This window comes from Aulonocara sp. 'chitande type north' Nkhata Bay, linkage group LG4 (genome assembly GCF_057382095.1).
Source record: "Aulonocara sp. 'chitande type north' Nkhata Bay isolate Kocher_YH1m ecotype deep benthic linkage group LG4, A_spYH_male_GT1.1, whole genome shotgun sequence".
NCBI lineage: Eukaryota > Metazoa > Chordata > Actinopteri > Cichliformes > Cichlidae > Aulonocara > Aulonocara sp. 'chitande type north' Nkhata Bay.
This window is the reverse complement of record NC_141347.1, coordinates 26,195,992-26,213,900: the sequence shown is the minus strand read 5'-3', so window position 1 is coordinate 26,213,900 and position 17,909 is coordinate 26,195,992. Positions and strand designations below refer to the sequence as shown.

The 17,909-nt window shown below is 41.8% G+C and overlaps 4 protein-coding genes across 7 annotated transcripts; 2 read left to right on the top strand and 2 right to left on the bottom strand.

The window, feature by feature from the left end:
* Positions 1–425: 425 nt before the first annotated feature.
* On the top strand, positions 426–5,701 carry crb3a (crumbs homolog 3a). 4 transcript variants are annotated; one of them, XM_086289445.1, is made up of 5 exons: positions 426–683; positions 1,211–1,298; positions 1,574–1,778; positions 4,560–4,606; positions 4,688–5,701. In XM_086289445.1, the coding sequence occupies exons 3-5, from the start codon at positions 1,637–1,639 to the stop codon at positions 4,895–4,897; spliced, it is 399 nt and encodes a 132-aa protein (XP_086145571.1). In that variant the 5' UTR covers positions 426–683; positions 1,211–1,298; positions 1,574–1,636; the 3' UTR covers positions 4,898–5,701. The 4 variants fall into 4 exon arrangements, with proteins under 4 accessions (XP_086145571.1, XP_086145572.1, XP_086145568.1 ...); XM_086289446.1 differs by having other exon boundaries at positions 1,211–1,304; XM_086289442.1 differs by lacking the exon at positions 426–683 and adding an exon at positions 702–1,123.
* A 1,454-nt stretch (positions 5,702–7,155) lies between these two features.
* tubb4bl (tubulin, beta 4B class IVb-like) lies at positions 7,156–10,056 on the bottom strand. Its single transcript, XM_086289441.1, has 4 exons — positions 9,745–10,056; positions 8,852–8,960; positions 8,612–8,722; positions 7,156–8,521 (listed from the first exon to the last, which is right to left on the bottom strand). Exons 1-4 carry the CDS (start codon positions 10,039–10,041, stop codon positions 7,464–7,466), a joined length of 1,575 nt encoding a protein of 524 aa, XP_086145567.1. The 5' UTR covers positions 10,042–10,056; the 3' UTR covers positions 7,156–7,463.
* Positions 10,057–10,748: 692 nt separating this feature from the next.
* On the top strand, positions 10,749–15,753 carry LOC147332744 (zinc-binding protein A33). The gene is made up of 6 exons (XM_086290712.1): positions 10,749–11,880; positions 12,084–12,179; positions 12,270–12,500; positions 12,585–12,607; positions 12,932–13,050; positions 13,147–15,753. The coding sequence occupies exons 1-6, from the start codon at positions 11,488–11,490 to the stop codon at positions 13,683–13,685; spliced, it is 1,401 nt and encodes a 466-aa protein (XP_086146838.1). The 5' UTR covers positions 10,749–11,487; the 3' UTR covers positions 13,686–15,753.
* Positions 15,754–16,009: 256 nt separating this feature from the next.
* On the bottom strand, positions 16,010–16,975 carry LOC147332743 (G protein-coupled receptor 183-like). Its single transcript, XM_086290711.1, has one exon. It carries the CDS (start codon positions 16,973–16,975, stop codon positions 16,010–16,012), a length of 966 nt encoding a protein of 321 aa, XP_086146837.1.
* Between the last annotated feature and the right edge of the window lie 934 nt (positions 16,976–17,909).

Genomic DNA, 17,909 nt, shown 5'->3' with positions numbered 1-17,909 from the left:
TCATCTCAAACTGGTTGCTGGAACATGATGAGTTCACTGTACAGGAATGCCGTCTACAGATTCAACAGATCTCAATATCTCAATAGACCACTGGGATGAGGTGGGTTTGTGACTCAGTGCCACAAGGAATTAAGAAGGCCCAATCCTGTACTAGCAAAGTGTACCTAATAAAGTGCCCAGTGAGTGTATGTGCATGAAAAGACAGGGTTATGCCAGTAGTTAACTTTCTCATGCCTTATCTGTCCTTTCTTTAATAGATAAAACACTCTGAATCACATGTCAAACTGTGGTTACTGAACGTTATATTACTGAAACACTGTTGCAGATATTAGGCTACATACAAAATAGCAAGGGGCACCTCCTCAATGTGAGTCACTGCTGTACTATAAGAGTAATTTTCCACAGCAGGTCTGTGCTTTTCAGAAAACGCTTCAGTGCTCTTACAGAGTGTCCACACGAAACTCTGACTAGCACAGATTAGGCCCGAAGCAGACTACATTTTCTGTGCCCCTCTTAGTCTGAAAGGAGAGATTAGGAGAGGATTAGAGCCCACTGGACCAGCTGGCCTCCAAATTCATCCTTAAAATATCTCAGGAATGTCGATATCCTTTCTCCTGACGGGAACCGTAAAACCTGACGGAGGCGCTGTTTCATGCAACGCCATCAGCAGGTTGCTGCTGTAGGTAAGAGCTTCACAGGGAGTAAAAACTACGGCTAAAGTTGTGCAGATTGGAGCAAATAAGGCAAACCTGGCATCTTGTTATTATTATCATTATCGTTAATTTTTTAGAAACTGAATGAACTTTGGAAGGAATTTCTGAATATAAATATTATTGCATAAAGGTGATTAAAAGCTTTAAGGTCTGATTTTTTTTTTTCCTGATGGAAACAGGATAGATCGGCGCTGCTCTGCTTTAGCAAAGTGCGCATTTTATTCTACTTTGTACGCACAAAGGAGGTTCTGTTCGCCCCGCTGCAGGTAGATAACTGTGCTCAGGTATTGTAACACGAAACTCAACCACGTGACCAATGGCGAAGTGAGGAGTAGACGAGGGGAAAAAAAGAGCTTTAGATGAAAGACCAACTCATAGGACAGCCGAGGATGTAGTCTCGGGTACTTCAGGTAGGCTTGTTCTGATAGAAGTCGGCTGAGGATGTTACCTGTACTTTTCACCCGACTCATATGTGTTGCGGTTTCATTTTTGACAAGGTGAGGCGGAAGCAGTTGACGCGTAAAGAATCAACCTGTTCGATGTTCCTCGTTTTGCCTCGACCATCTGGAAGCAGTCGGATGAAGGGTGTGTGTAAGTCTTTGAAAAGAATCACGTTACAGCATATTGTCATTTGATAGTGTAATGATGTTTTTTAGGAGGTGTTAGAGCTGTGTTCTTCTGTTAGGCCAGTAAAAATATTATTGCGCAGGTTTAGAGGTGATTCAACATCAGGCTGAATGTGACTCAGTAGTTGTGGTTTTCTCTGCCTGACTCAGCTTGAGATTAAAACAGTCTATCAGTGTCTGAGTGAACTGGAGAGGATATTTGCGTTTGCACTGCTGATAGTTGTGTGTCTTTAGCTGTTCAAATGGAGGCAGTAAATCCTCACGGCGGCTGTCTGTGAATGAAATGGACCCAAGCTGATGCCCCGACTGTACCAGTCTGCCCCCATTTGGCCCTGCTGGTCACGGGTAGAGATGGCAGCGTGCCTGGATGTGCTGACCATACCTGGAGCTGTGGTTGGGAGTGTTTTACTGCTGGTGCTGAGCAGTAATCCTGTGTGGGGTGAGTTGGAAGCCTTCCTTAGCACTCCCATACAAATAAGCCAGCCTTTTGACCACACCTGTGCACACGCACACATAAAAAACCTATTGCATCCTGTGATGACACATAAAAAAACTTAGGAAGCTTTGCTAAGAAACTGTGAAACATGTCAGCACTGCCTAATAACATAAGACTAAGATAAGAATTTATAGGAACAAGCTCCCCATTGAGTGGGAGTAATATACAAAAAAGCAATTTTAAAGATGTTGCGGTGCCGTGTAAACTAATGTCATGATTTAAAAATCATTTGAACTAGATTTTCACACGATACTGAACATCTCGCAGAGTCATTACAGCTAAAAAGGAGAGGTGTTTTGTACTATAAGTGCAGTACAAAACACAGTATATCTGATGGGTATAGTTACATTGGGGTGGGGGACTGTTGAGCAACTGAAATCTCCTATCAAACAAGAATGAGAGGAAATGTGATTTCAAAACTGCAGCAATTGTTCTCCTCAGTTCCCAGACATTTTAACTGGTAAATGAAGGTGATGCTACACAGTAAGACACAGACCCCTGTCCCACTGCTGTGAGAAACTGTTGCATTTGTCAGTTTGAATCCTACTTTAAGTTGTGAACATGGCTGCCCCCGTCTGTAACCTTTGTTATCAAGTCGTACCTTTGTCCTTGGCAAGTTTACTATTTACCCAAGCAAATGATTGACTCAGAAACTGTGGGGAGGGCTTAAGTTTCCAAAACAAAACTTTCTCATTAACACGATTTTTTGAATGATGAACACACACACACACACAAAGAAACACAAAGAAACAAATAGATTTGAGTTGGTTTTTTTTCTCACATTTCAAACTAGTGTGCTGTTTGACTCAGCTAATTGTGACTGCGGTATACCGTGCATTCCTGAGCTTCTCCTCCTCCCTATTCGCTCTGGTCAAGAAGCTCCAGTGGGGCTTTATGATGTAACTGAGTAATCACATGGCTGCTCACAGATGAAATGGCTGGTAGCGATACTGGAATGCTTACAAGTGTCAGGTGCTTAGAAAGTGGACGAGGTTGAAATGAACTTCTGCTTTACTGTGGTACTTCCTCTTATGTGCTTTTCATTACGCATGTATGTATAAGGGTAGATACAATCATGATAACATGTAGAAGCGATACACTTTTCCTCTTTTAGACATTATTTTTGACACTCATGTCTCTGTCGTGGTTCAAAAACAGTTTTGCACTTTACTAAGAAGCCAGCTTTTCAAGATCCTTTCACATTCCTGCATTCATCTGCATATGAATGTGTCAAACACTTTGGTTACATGTGAAAATTATTCTTCATTCTCACTGAGAGTTACATGAGTAGCTTTAAAAAAAAAAAAAAAAAAGTACGGTATTATACTTCTTTGCAAAGACTGGAACTTTCAAAAGTCTCCCCCAGTTGCCAGGAAACAGACTCATTACTTTAAATGTTATGAGTGCACATTCACACATGCTTGTAAGTGGTTACTCTGAAAGTTTAAATGCATTTGCCAATTAAAATAAAAGATCTTATCTAAATACAGAGAGCCCCATAATATTTAAACACATTTTAATTATATACATCAGTTTACATACAAAATGGAGTTTTTAAATGATGATTTCATTTATTAAGAGAAAAAAGCTGTACAAACCTACATGGCTCTATGTTAAGAAATATTTTTAACTCATGAATTAACTGTGATTAAGCACTTTTTTTCTTGTGGGTGGGGGGGACTGAGTTTAGAGCCATTACTCAAAAATGGTGAAAACTTGGAAGAGGAGTGGTTGGCCTACAAAAATTACTCTAAGACCACATTGACAATTGACCCGCGAGCTCGCAGATTAACCCAGAACAACATCTAAAGAACTGCAGGCCTCTCTTGCCTCTGTTAAGGTCAGAGTTCATGATTCAACAATAAGAAAGACAAAAATGGGATCCATGGGAGAGTTCCAAGATGATAATCCACTGCTGACCGAAAAGAACACAAAGTCTCACATTTGTCAATAAAACATTTTGTTGATCCCCAAGACTTTTGGAAAAAATATTCTGTGGGCTGAGGGGAAAAATCACCAACGGTCAAACATGGTGAGGGTAGTGTGATGGTCTGGGCCTGCTTTGCTGCTTCAGGACCTCAACAGCATCTAATTGATGGATCCATTGATTTTACTCTTTACTGGAAAAACCTCAAAGGAGTCTATCCGACCGTCAGTTTGTTTGAAGCTCAACTTGGATTATGTAGCAGGACAATGATCCAAAACACAGCAGCAGTGTCTGTATGACTCAATAAAACCAGAAAACAAAAACAAAATAAAGGTTTTGGAGCAGCCTAGCCAAAGTCCAGCCTTAAATCTGATTAAGATGCTTCAGCGTGACCTTGAACAGTGATGTTCCTGCTGAGAAACCCTACAATGTGGCTGAATCAAAAAAAAAAAATGCAAAGAAGAGTGAGCCAAAATTCCTCCACGGCAATGTGAAAGACTCAGTGCCAGTTACTGCAAACACTTGATTGCAGTTATTGCTGCCAAGGCTGGCACAGCCAGTTATTAGGTTTTGGGGGCCATTACTGTACACAGGGCTAGATAGGTTTGGATAACTTTTATAATCAATAAAATCACAATTTAAAAACTGCATTTTGTATTTACTTGGGTTATTTGTGTCTAATATTGAAAATTGTTTGAGGATTTGAAGCATAATAAATATGTTAAAACATTTTTTGGAAAGGGAACAAATACTGTTCCACTGATATAACATTCATTATGTTTCTGCTCCTTTCACAGGGAATATGACCTTAAGTGCAAGTGACACCCAATCTAATAACACTACAGTAAGTGACAAATATTTTCAAGAACAGTAAATAACTTTGGTATGTAATTAGACTTTAAGTGTTATATTATCCTGTTTGCAGGGACCCAACATCGCAGCCATTGTGGCCCCTACAGTCACCTTGGGAGTGCTGGCTATAGTCTCGGCTTTTCTCGTCTGGTTGTTCTGCGTGGTCAAAAAGAAGAGGCAGACCGAAGGGACGTACAGACCCAGCGCTGAGGAGCAGTCTGGTGCACGCAGCATTGCCGCACCGGATGCACTAAAATTACCAAAGGAGGAAAGACTCATTTGAGGTTTTGTGGAACACCTTGTAAGGACACAGGCTGCAAACACTTGCACGGCAGCCTTCCTGTGTGACGAGGCTCTCAGATTGGGGCTTGACCACTGAGAGAAAACTGTCTCCAGGTTTAAGAGAGGACAAAGAGAGATCTTTGAAACCGTACAACATGATGCATTTTCTTGCCGCTCCATTTCAACAAGCACTGAATTGTTCTTGCTTGGTAAGCCGAAGAGAAGCGCCCAAAGGGATTTTTCTCTGACTTTTAAGAACAACTGAACATTTCAAAGAGGTCTAAATGTTTATTCTGCACAAGTTAAAAAAACAAAAAGCTACAGTATTTTATCGCCACTAATGATTTTAGTTTAGCGACACTTCTTTTTGCCAGCTGCCTTAAGTCCTAATTACTTGCTGGATTTGATTCTGTCTAAAATTTCAATGCAAAATCTGCTGACCTTTAACCTCAAACTTTTTGCGTTTTTAGTCAATCGCATTTGAAAAGGAAAGAGTTTCTATTTATGAGTTTAATCAAAAGATCTTATCCTCGTGAAAACTAGTTTTTTACAAAGCTGCTCTGAGCTAAAAAAAGAAGTCAGGTTATAACTAGAAATCAGAAGCAACTGTTTACACTTGACATCTCTTTGAATAACAACACTAATTTAAAGACAGGCCATCAATAATTCACCAGATCATATGTATAGCACATAATTGACTGTAATCAAGTAGAGATGTTTTACAATGTCACCACGTGTTTATTTATGCATTTGTCAAATAACTGAATATTTGTTTAATATTTGTGTAATTAAACTTTACAAAGCATTTAAAGTCTCACGAGTCCTCCCCAGGTGGATCAGCAGCGGTGTTTATGTATAAAATCCCAGTAAAAATAGGATATAGGGTGCTGGTTTAGCTGGGTAGGTAGAGCAGGCGATCTATATGTTGTAGGTCTTTCCTTCTTCTGTCCACTGTCCTGTTACGCAAAAGGCTAAAAATAACAATAAGGAAATAACACATGCCTGAAAAGGTTGAGCAGCGATGGAAAAAATGCAAACAAGTCCACAGCTATTGTATGTATTAGTGTACAGAGGCTGATGATAAAATAGCTATGCAGATAAGCATTTTCAGTAACCACAGAGTGTAAAGTTCAGGCTCTCGGTGTACATGAGAAAAGCACTGAAATGCTCGACTCGTTAGCCTGTAGTAAAAAAGTTGTTAACTGTATGATGCAAGGAAAATTCACAGGGTCACTTTTTTCATAATTTTTTTTAAATGAGCAGGTCTTTATGTCTTATTCCCCACACAAATGCGTATCCTGGTTTTCAGTGGCTTCTGCATGTAAATGACTCACGGAAACACGCAGTCATGTGACGTCAGCATTATCACTGCGAGGAAAGAAGGTTCCTCACATACAGGCAGATCAAGTTGGTTAGATTTCAAAGACTGGAAAAAAAGCTAGTGAGACACGTGTCGAAAGACCCCAGAACAACTGAATGACTTAGTTGAGTCAGAAATTGCAGTCTGAAAGAAGATGATCATTAGAACCTTGCACAGGAATGGACTCAGATGTTGTAGACCAAGAAAAACTCCATTTGTGTAAAAGAGACACCTTCAAGCCAGACTGAAGTATGCTACAGTAAGGACAACCTGGAGAAAGATTATGCATACTGGAAGCACATCCTTTGGTCAGATGAGATTAAACCCTTTTGGCCACAGAGCCACTGCTTACATTTGGAGAAAGAAAGGTAGAATTTAGAGACCAAAGAAACAGCATCCCAACAATGAAACACGGTGGTGGGAGTATTATGCTGTGTGGATGCTTCGATGTGTCTAGGACTGAGAATCTTGTCAAGGTGGAAGGACTCATGAAGAAAAAATGATATGGGAAGATTATGAAAGAAAACCTCAAGCAGTCAGAAATAAACAGAGTCTGGATGCAAGATATATCTTCCAACACTCCTGATCACCAAAGTGAATGTTACTGACTGTCCTACACTTGAATCTCATTGAAAATCTATGAAGTGAAGAACATTAAATCTGGAGAAGCTTGAGAGATTCACCAAACCATTATGTATATTTAGGATAATTCTCTTAAAGAAGTATACATCCGGCAGTGTATTAGTAAACATTGTGTAGCACAAGTCCTTGTAGCTATATGTTGTAGAATAGACTTGCTAACTAGGAGTTTTAATGCTGTAAGGTGAAGAGAAATCTTGGATCGCACGTCAAATTAATCAGTAAAAGAAAACAAACAAAAACCCCCAAAGAGGCATTAATTTGGCATTTAAATTAGATTTTATTCTTTCGCCAGTTTCAAGGCTTCACAGTTAAAATCACTTGCTTTTGACTTCGGCAAGGCAATGACAGGACAGATGTGAGGATGTCAGTAGTTCAGTGCATTCACGACATACAAAAACATTTGAACCAAAAACTTCACTAGCACCAGTTAACACCAATGTCTAACACTAGAGCAACAGTGATCTGTTCAAGTGTGGCGAACCATTCAATTCATGATGGGGGGGAGTGAAAAGGGCGGGTAATGGGCGAGGTGAAAGGAGCTCAGGGAGCCAGTTGCGCGGAGGTTTTATGCAACTTCCTCCTCTCCCTCTTCCTCGAACTCTCCTTCCTCAGCGGTGGCATCCTGGTACTGCTGATACTCGGACACCAAGTCGTTCATGTTGCTCTCGGCTTCGGTGAACTCCATCTCATCCATACCTTCGCCCGTGTACCAGTGGAGGAAGGCCTTACGACGGAACATGGCGGTGAACTGCTCGGAGATGCGCTTGAACAGCTCCTGGATGGCGGTGCTGTTGCCAATGAAAGTGGCGGCCATTTTGAGGCCACGGGGTGGGATGTCACAGACGGCGGTCTTCACATTGTTCGGGATCCATTCGACAAAGTAGCTGCTGTTCTTGTTCTGCACATTCAGCATCTGCTCATCCACCTCCTTCATGGACATGCGACCTCTAAAGACTGCGGCCACGGTCAGGTAGCGGCCGTGGCGTGGGTCGCAGGCAGCCATCATGTTCTTGGCATCGAACATCTGCTGAGTGAGCTCAGGCACAGACAGTGAGCGATACTGCTGGCTGCCCCTGCTGGTGAGCGGGGCGAACCCTGGCATGAAGAAGTGCAGACGGGGGAAGGGCACCATGTTGACGGCTAGTTTGCGGAGATCGGCGTTGAGCTGGCCAGGGAAACGCAGACAGGTGGTCACCCCGCTCATGGTGGCGGACACCAAATGGTTGAGATCTCCGTAGGTTGGAGTGGTGAGTTTGAGCGTGCGGAAGCAGATGTCATAGAGGGCTTCATTGTCAATACAGTAGGTTTCATCTGTGTTCTCTACCAGCTGGTGGACAGAGAGGGTGGCGTTGTAAGGCTCCACCACGGTGTCAGACACTTTGGGGGAAGGCACCACGCTAAAGGTGTTCATGATGCGATCGGGGTACTCCTCGCGAATCTTGCTAATCAGCAGGGTGCCCATGCCGGAGCCAGTGCCTCCGCCCAGAGAGTGAGTGAGCTGGAAGCCCTGGAGGCAATCGCAGCTCTCAGCCTCTTTCCTCACTACATCCAGAACAGAGTCCACCAGCTCTGCTCCCTCAGTGTAGTGGCCCTTGGCCCAGTTATTTCCAGCTCCACTCTGGCCTGTAGTCAAAAATATTCCAATTTATAATGTAAGATGCACAGGAAAGACATAGCATAGTATGCTCGATTAACAAAATTCACCCAGCTTACCAAAGACAAAGTTGTCTGGTCTGAAGATCTGTCCAAAGGGACCAGACCTCACCGAATCCATTGTTCCAGGCTCCAGATCCACCAGGATGGCTCGTGGAACGTATTTTCCACCTAAACCAGTCAAAAGTGAATGAACAATATAATTCCTTGTAATTTTAAGAGGCACGCTGGATGTGATGTAAAACAGAGATATGTATGCGAATCAGTCTGTACGGCAGCAGAGGTGAATCTGCAACCAACCTGTGGCCTCATTGTAGTAGACGCTGATCCTGTCTAGCTGCAGGTCGCTGTCTCCATGGTAGGTACCGGTGGGATCAATGCCGTGCTCATCGCTAATCACCTCCCAGAACTGAAACAAAACAAGCGTGGTAGGAGAGGAAGGTGGGATGCAAGTTCATTCCAGTTACGTATTTGCTGATATACTTTTAATTACATTTCTAGAAAGCTTAGTGTGTATTTCTGGTGCATGTAGAGTCAAAAGAGCAGTCTATTAGTCTGATCTGGCAGATGGCAATAATCTGAAAAGTAAAAACGTCTTTGGTGCCATATAGCCAACAAGATTAATTATACTAAAGATATAATCCATGCCAGTGTTAAAATGATAATACTGCAGTTTGATTCAGTTTAAATTTAGACATTTTTTTTCAGAAGCAAGTGGCTGGAAAAGAATCAGGCAAAAATAGGTCATAAATATGGAGGGGGAGGGGCGGCTGCTCCTACATCTACAATAAGGTTTCATTACTATTCCAGTCAATCGCTGATATACTCGCATGGGAAATTCGACAAAAATGTGGCGATATTAAATGCGAGTTATGCATGGAATTATTAAAGCATAAAGTCGCATAAATCTTAATTTCTTAATTTCTCCTGCATATACCAGTGCATGAATCAGTCTTGTCCTCGGTGTGAAACCCTGCACGGAATGCCAATGAGCAAATCGTCTGTGGATTGATTCTCCCTCTCTCTGGAATGTAATGAGCTTTAAGAAGAAAATACGCCGCACAGAGTTTGTTCTAGAGAATTTCTGGAAGATGGATTAGGGGAGCTCCTCTGAGTGCCTGCATGACAGCCGGCACACGGCTCACCGGATTGAAAAAAACCGAAATAGAGCAAAAGAAATCAGAAAGAAATACCTTGGCTCCAATCTGGTTTCCGCACTGGCCGGCCTGCAAGTGCACAATTTCGCGCATTTTGGACAGGTGGGTAAGAGGACGGTCGAGTAGGAGACGGGAATCTGAGCAGAGGAGATTCACAGGATGATGGCTCCTGCAGTCGATCGTCCGGGATTTTGTTGCACCGCCTCTAAGACCGTCTACTGGGCTGAAACGGTGGTGCAACTTGACGTCATCGCCATGGCAACCAAAGACTGGAGGAGAGAGGGAGGAACCAAAAGCGGTGGAAATGGCGGATAGGATGCGAGGAAGCTGCATCAGGTGTCAATAGGTCGTCTCGTTATTCTCACGGACTCAGTGACCCCACACCCCAAAAAAAAATATTCACATGAAACAACACCAGTCATCCAGCTGCCTTAAAGTGATATGTAGAGACTATTTGGTACTTTTGAACGCATTAACTTGATGTTATCCCCCCCCCCCCCCTTCCCAAAAAAAAAAGGTAAAAAAAAGCCACATCATGATTCCCTCCATAATATCAGTGCTTGACCCATTTCTGTCTGACCCAGGATGGCTTTTGCCGTGCTTATTTTTATCTTCATCTCGTGTGGCTGAATATGTTTCTGGAACACAATTCATGGTTTGCACACAAGAAGTAAAGAGGAAAAGCAGAAACATTCACGTCAGTCTGAGGCCTTACATGTCTGACGTTTTAATATTAGTAAATATGTAAGCCTGTGGCCTTATGAAAATGCACCAACACAGTGCAGGCATTATTGAAAAAAAGAAAGCCAGTTTTTTAAAGTTGCAGTTACATTTTGCACAGGATATCATGGCTACCTGTTTATATATAAAGATCCTTTCATTTTGTTATACATTGGATACATCTAAAGCTTCTTACAGAATAATTGCTGCCTTCTCCTCAGACTTAAACCGTACTAAAAGTACGATTTCAGATGAAATGCTGTCTGCATTTAATCTATTTTTGGCTGCCACCTATTTTATATTCTGCCCATCATGAGCTGCGCACCTTTTTCTTTTTTCTTTTTGAAGATCGTAAAAGGTGTCTCTTTTATCATTTTGTACCCAGCACGTTAATTTTCACAAGTCTTAAAATGTGGCCTGCTGTCGTTGCTGACGGCAGGTTTAGCTTGTTTGTGTCGAAACTCAACAGCTACAAGAGCTAAGCCTTACTATGAATGGAAACATGGGGAATGAGGAGCCACTCAGTTCAGTTTGGATGTTGTTTTTTCCCCTTTTTTTACAGTTTGATTTTTTTTTAAACTTCCCAGTCTGTAATTGAATGGTGAGTTTTTAAGTATGCAGATTAAGGCCAGGTAAAAACAAAGGTTTGCTGGTGGGATGGGCTGTCAACGCTAAAACAGTCACATCCTGAATGATTACATTCCAGACCTGCTCTGAGTTACCAGCTACCCTCCACCATTCTTCAACAACTAGCCAATGGGGCTTTATTTCCTGCTTTCCAGCTATGCTGCATGCAGGCTCTTTCTTTTTTTCAGCTGCTGCATGATTCATGTTACTCCCACAGTAGACATGCACAGGAAAAACAGCATTTGGAACTTCATGTCAAGAACAATAGTTAAGCTGTCCATACGCTTTAAGGCTTTCTGGGGACAAGTTTAATTAGGTGTGATAATGCTACTATGTTGTTGCTGTTTACCGTGGAGTCATTAAGGACTTAAACTCGAGGACTTGTTGGTTGGAGTTGTGGATTTATTCTATATACGTGACGAGCTCTTGGCCATGTCACTCCCAGAGGAGGATCTTACGTGCCCAGTGTGCTGTGACATTTTCACAGACCCTGTTCTGTTGTCATGCAGTCACAGCTTTTGCAGGGGCTGTCTAAAACATTGCTGGGACACAGGGATACGAGAGTGTCCAGTTTGTAGGAAAAAAGCTTCAAAGTGCAACCCTCCATGCAACTTGGCGCTAAAAAATGTTTGCGAGGCTGTTCTTCAGGTCAGGAGGCTGAGCTCAGTGGAAGGGGAAGACAAGGTGAACTGCAATCTTCATGGAGAGAAGCTGAAACTCTTCTGCCTCAATGACAAACAGCCCATCTGCGTGGTGTGTCAGTCGTCCAAACTGCACAAGACCCACGACTGCTCGCCTATAGATGAGGCACTGCTGGACTGCAAGGTGAGGGAGACAAACATAGCTATTGGTTATCTTAACAAATTCTGCAGTTTGCTTTTAAGGTAACACCTTATGGTAGAATGCTGCTCCACAAGTCAGGCCTGAATGTAATGCACCCTTTCAGGGATTAACTCAGATCTGCAGTACCTAAAGTACTTTACACATTAAATTTGGTGTCTGTTGACTGAGGCCTGCTTTACTTCCAGGACGAACTTGCTTTATCCCTCAAGAGCCTGCAAGAAAAGCTGGACAACCTCAAAAGAATTAACATGCCGTCCAATAACACACTAATGTGCATCAAGGTAACCTGTGATGAGCTGACAGATGTTTCATATTTGTCAGGAAAATATGCCTGACCTAATAAAAGAGCTTGTGATAATCCCCCCCCACAGAGTCAGGCGCTGGAGACACAGAAAATGATCAAGAACCATTTTGAGCAGCTGCATCAAGTCCTCTACCACGAAGAGTCGGCTAGATTAGCTGCTGTGAAAAAAGAGGAAGAAGAAAAGATAGCAGGGATGAAGGAGAAAATGAAAGAGCTTTCAGCTGAGGTGACGTGTCTTACGGAGACCATCGCCATCATACAGGAACAGCTGAAAGAAGACGATATGGTTTTGTTGAAGGTTTGTGTTGTCCAATTTGAAGCTTATCTCCTTATTGTTTGCAAAAAGCCTCTGCCTTAACATGTTTTTTTTTCTCTCCCCCAGAATTTTAAAGACACACAAGACCGGTAGGTTTATTAAAAGGCAAACAAAAATGTGTGCAAAATATGTAATTACCTATTAATGGTCTGTGTCATTTTTTTCTTTTTCTTTTTTTTACATGAGTAGAGTGTAAAATGTTAAGTTTAATGGGATCTGTTCAGACTTGATTGGTATACATTCAGTTTTTGCTAAGCACATTTATCTTAATCATTAATACTTGAATAAATAAACCTTTGATTTGATATATGTCAGTTGCATTTTACCCCCAAGTTATTGTTTCATGTTTACTGAGATGAAGAATAATTTCAGTGTCACATATCCTCAGTGTAAGACATCTGTTGTTATCACAGATGTAAAAGCATAGTGCTTGGTTCAGAGAACATGTCTGGGCTGCTGATTGATGTGACTAAACACCTCTACAACCTCAAGTACAGAGTCTGGGAAAAAATCCTGGACCATGTTGATTATAGTAAGTATACCTAAATATTATTATTCGCTTTTACCTAAGAATTGCACAACAAAATATTAATAGATCATTGTTTTTGGCACATTTCCTGTCTTTTAGCTCCCATAACCTTAGATCCAAACACAGCACACCCTTGCCTCATCCTGTCTGACGATCTCACTTCCCTGCACTACTCAAAGCAGCCCAGTGTATGTCCTGACAACCCAGAGCGCTTCCATATGAGCGCTGAAGTGGTAGGCATGACCGCACTAGGCTCAGGAAGTCACCACTGGGTTGTGGAAACAGGAAGTAATCATGACTGGCTCCTGGGTGTTGCCTCCATGTCTGTACCGAGAAACACAGAGATCTCTGCCCGGCCCAAGAATGGCTTCTGGACTTTATGTTTCCGGGATGGAGACCTGAGAGCAATGGCCTCCCCACCCAGCCTGCTGACAGTTTCTAGAACACCTAAGCAGGTCAAAGTTCAGCTCGATTACAACAAGGGAACGGTGTCATTTTTTGACGCCACTGACAACACACTCTTATATGCATTTACACACTCCTTCACTGAACCTTTATTTCCATATTTTTATACACAGAGCAGTCATCCATTGCGAATACTGCCAGAAAGGGTACTTGTCACAATGTTGCGGCAATAAGTGGACGACTCATTTATTCTTTATCAAGCGAGAAAATGTAATCCCGGGATGAAATGAATGTCAAACTATCAAAGTGGGGAGGAGTGACCTGCTGTAATGTTACCACTGAAGCAGTCATTTTACTGTAATGGGAATATTGCTCCTTCTTCAGGCTTGATGTATACTCACTGGACACTATATCAGGTACACCTTGCTAGTACAATGTCGGACCTCCTTTGGACTTCAGAACTGCCCTAATTCTTTGTGACACAGATTCGACAAAGTGCTGGAAACATTTCTCAGAGATTTTGGTCTATGGTGACACAATAGTGTCACAGTTGTTGCAGGTTTGTCATCCGTGATTCAAATCTCCTGTTCCAACCTCATCCAAAAGGTGCTCTGTTGGATTGAGATCTGGTGACTGTGGAGCTAATCTGAATACAGTGACCTCACTGTCATAAAACCCAATTTAAGAGTATTTGAACTTTGTAATATGCTGTAATATCCTGTTGGAATTGGCCATCAGCAGATGGGTACACTTTGGTCATAAAGCCCTTTGAGCGCTCCAGTAGAGTAGAAGTGCATTATATGAGAACCAGTCCATTTACCATAAAGGGATGGACATGGTCAGCAACAATACTCAAGTGAGCTGTGGCATTTTAACAGTATAAAGTGTGCCAAGAATATTCCCCACTGAACCGTTGAGACAATGCAGGATGGACCCATGCTTTCATCTTATATTAAATTCAGATCCAACCATGTGGATGTTGCATTAAAAGTCAAAACTCATCAGACCAGGGATCATTTTTCCAATTTTCTATTGTCCAGTTTTGTTCAGCCTGTATGAACTTTAGCCTCAGTTTCCTGTTTTTAGCTGACAGGACCTAATGCAGTCTTCTGCTGCTGTAGCCCATCTAATGTGTGATTCTTTGAGTTGCTGCTTTGAACTGAGAGGAAAGGCTTACTGATGCAATATAATCCCTTTTCTTTTGGACCATTCTCTTTAAACTCCAGAGATGGTTGTGTGGAAAATTCCCATTAGATCAGCAGTTTCTAAAATACTCACAATATCCCATCTGGCACCAACAGCAATCCCACGTTCAAAGTCACTTAAATCCTTTCTAATTCTGATGCTCAAGTTGAACTTCAGTAGGATGTCTTAACCATGCCTACCTACCCAAATGTATTGAACTGCTGCCATTTGATTGGCTGATTATATATTTACTTTAGCAAGCAGCTGAACAGGTGTACCTAACAAAATGTTCATTGACTGTATGTGCAACAAAAGCTAGAAGCTGGTTAGCTTAGGACAAAGATGGAAATTTCTACCCTATCTTTATCTAATGTACAAACATAATATATTTTGGTTAATTGATTTAGTTCAAAACCACAAGTATGAGAGTAACTAATAACTTTACAGGGGTAAGTAGTGTGGAATAATAACTTTCCAGAGACCCCATTAGCTCCTTGTTATAAAAACCCTTTTAAAATGATGAACTGTAAACTTTACAATCACGCTTTATGTTGGGATTTAAAGAGGATGATATAGCAGGTCTTAATTATAGGTTATAGAGGTGTTGGAAGACAGATTTAGTTGTTAAGATGGCTTTTTCAATTGGTTTGTATGCCATGTCTGCTTTATACATTTGAGCATGGCATGAATGTTCACTCAGTAGGAAAGCAAATATAGATCTGTATAAAACACATTTAACTACATTGAATAAAATCATATGTAGTGTTTTTTCCCTGTAGTGGTGCAGCTGAGTTTTTGGTGTGTGGCAAACACTAACCCTTGTTAAAAACTCACTGTTTGACTTATTCATTCATTATTATGTTGGAGAGGTATGTGGGGAATGTATACACCCCGTCCTGCACCATGCACCTTGAGAAAGACATCACACATGAAACAGATAGATGCTCCTTTTGCTATCAGTATGATGCTGATTGGGATTCTGAGCCTAAATGTCCTCACAACCTCACCACAGTCACTGGTCCACACATTCACTGGAAGGATAAAGTTTATTGATGTATTTTGTCCTCACGGTGGCGCCAAAACACAATCAAATAGTTCACATGTTCCTCGTAGAAATTCATCACATTATGAAAACATGAAATTAAAATGCTTATAATTTTAACATTGTCTACTTGTTGATTAATTATTGATTCAATCTTTGATACAGATTTCTTTCACTGATTATGAAAAAAATGCATTCAAGTAAAACGTAAACTGTGAAAAAACAAACAAACAAAGCAGGACTTTACACTCAGGATTTAACTCTCACAGTTGCAGACAATTATTTTTCATAAATTTTAATATGTGTGTTATATTTTTATATTTTGTGAATCTAAGCAGGTGGGTTTTGCTCCTGTGGATTCTGGTTCTTCTCTGGGTTGAAACAGGAAGTAATCTTTTTAATGCAGGCGTCAGAGAGGAAAGGCACCTTCTCTAGACGAGACAAGTAGACAAGGGGCTGGATTGTGCTGCTGATGTTCAGAAAGGCAAAACCCGCGGGCTGCACGTAGCAGCGAAACACATCAGGTGAGTAGTAGTCCTCAAATGGAAACAGAGCAACAAGTGGCAGGTAGTTGAACACGATGATACACAGGATAGAGAGCACCATCTTGAAGGCCTTCTTTTTCATGGGGTGCATTGCATCTTTCCCTGCACCGGTGGACTTCTTCAGTGCCCACAGGATGCTTGCGTTACACACCATCATCCAAGTAAATGTTGCCACTACCTCACCGGTGAACAGCTTTTCAAAGTTGGGGAGTCCTCCCACCATCTTGGCTGCTGAGTAGGCAAAGGTGAGGCAGAGCACCAGCACTGAGAGGCCTAACCTGTACTTGAAGTGTTTAAGTTGCCCAAAAGCGATTGGAAAGAGTACAGCTACAAAGCGATCCAAGCAGATGCAGGAGAGGAACAACGGACCGCTGGTATCTTTCACGCCAAAGGAGAACTTAAGGGCAGACCACACCTCTTTGAGCTGCCAGAGGTAGAGATTAAGAAAGCTCAGGGGGGTCATTGCACCAAAGTAGGCATCCATGAAGGCCAAGCAGCCCAAGAATATGTCTGAAGTGGAGGGCTCTTTGCGATTGTGGATGAGAATAGCAATGACGAGTAAGTTGGCCGGGATACCCACAATTACATTGATGCACTGCATGGCCAGGTCAAAGAGAATGGCCTCTATCAGGTTTTCGCACCCATCAAACACACTGAAGGATTTTACCGTGCTGTTTATGAATGCTGTGGTATTGAGAGGCAGCTGGGTCAGGATGGATGTTGAGCTGAGTGATGAATCATTTGTGTCCATGTTTGTGCTACCACAAAAATCAGCAGTCTGATGGGAGAGGAGCGAGAAGGATTATTGAGCTACTTCTGACCAGTCGTAGAAAACAGCAGCTGATACCACTGAAGCCACGAAGTTATTAAAGTGTTTTGGTTTCTTTTACATCTGTGAAGCCACAGCCTGTCTGTTAATTATTATCCCTGCTTCTGATCTGCTGAGATTCATCTTACAAGTAGAGATAAAGTAGCTCCAGAGACAGTAAAAACATGTCGCAAACACCGTCAGAGCCTCTCCTCAGGCTGTTATCATGTTATTGTGTCTGTGCGGACTCTCCTCTGGGAAACGTGACTCCCCCTAGGAACATGTAACTCACTTAAGAGAGTCATTCTAAAAGCACCACCCTTTCACAGAAGGATAAAAAGGGCAGTGATTGCCAAATTAAAATGGAAAAGGTCATATTCTGTTCAAGATTAATGTAAGTAATGTCAGTGGGAATTTGGTCATTTCTGGGAGCTTTTAAAAGCCCATTTCTGACATTTAGCTCATCTTTAAGCTAATTTCAAAAAAGAAGGATGATAACTTGGAAAATGAATTTTATCAAAGGTGGACTGATGGAATAAAAACATTCATAAGCCACAAGCTTAGGTTCTCCATCTTTGGGTCCTAAAAGAAGATTTTTGATTTTTCTTCTGCAGCTTTTATTGATAAATATCAGGTTTTGTTCTGGGCTTCGGGAATGTTTGCAGCAGCTCGTAGTCAGCTTGATTTGAACAATGTGAAAGTGCAAGAGTTTTTAAATGGAGTACACCTGAGCTACCTCCAGTAATGAACTATTAAAGCCAGAGGCTGTGACTGTTTCTTGCCATCAAGGGAACTGTTCTGCTATAATACAGATCTTTCTTGAGCTCTGTTCCTTAGTGGGCGATGTTTCTGAGGTGCTTCTGCTGCAGGCCACAAA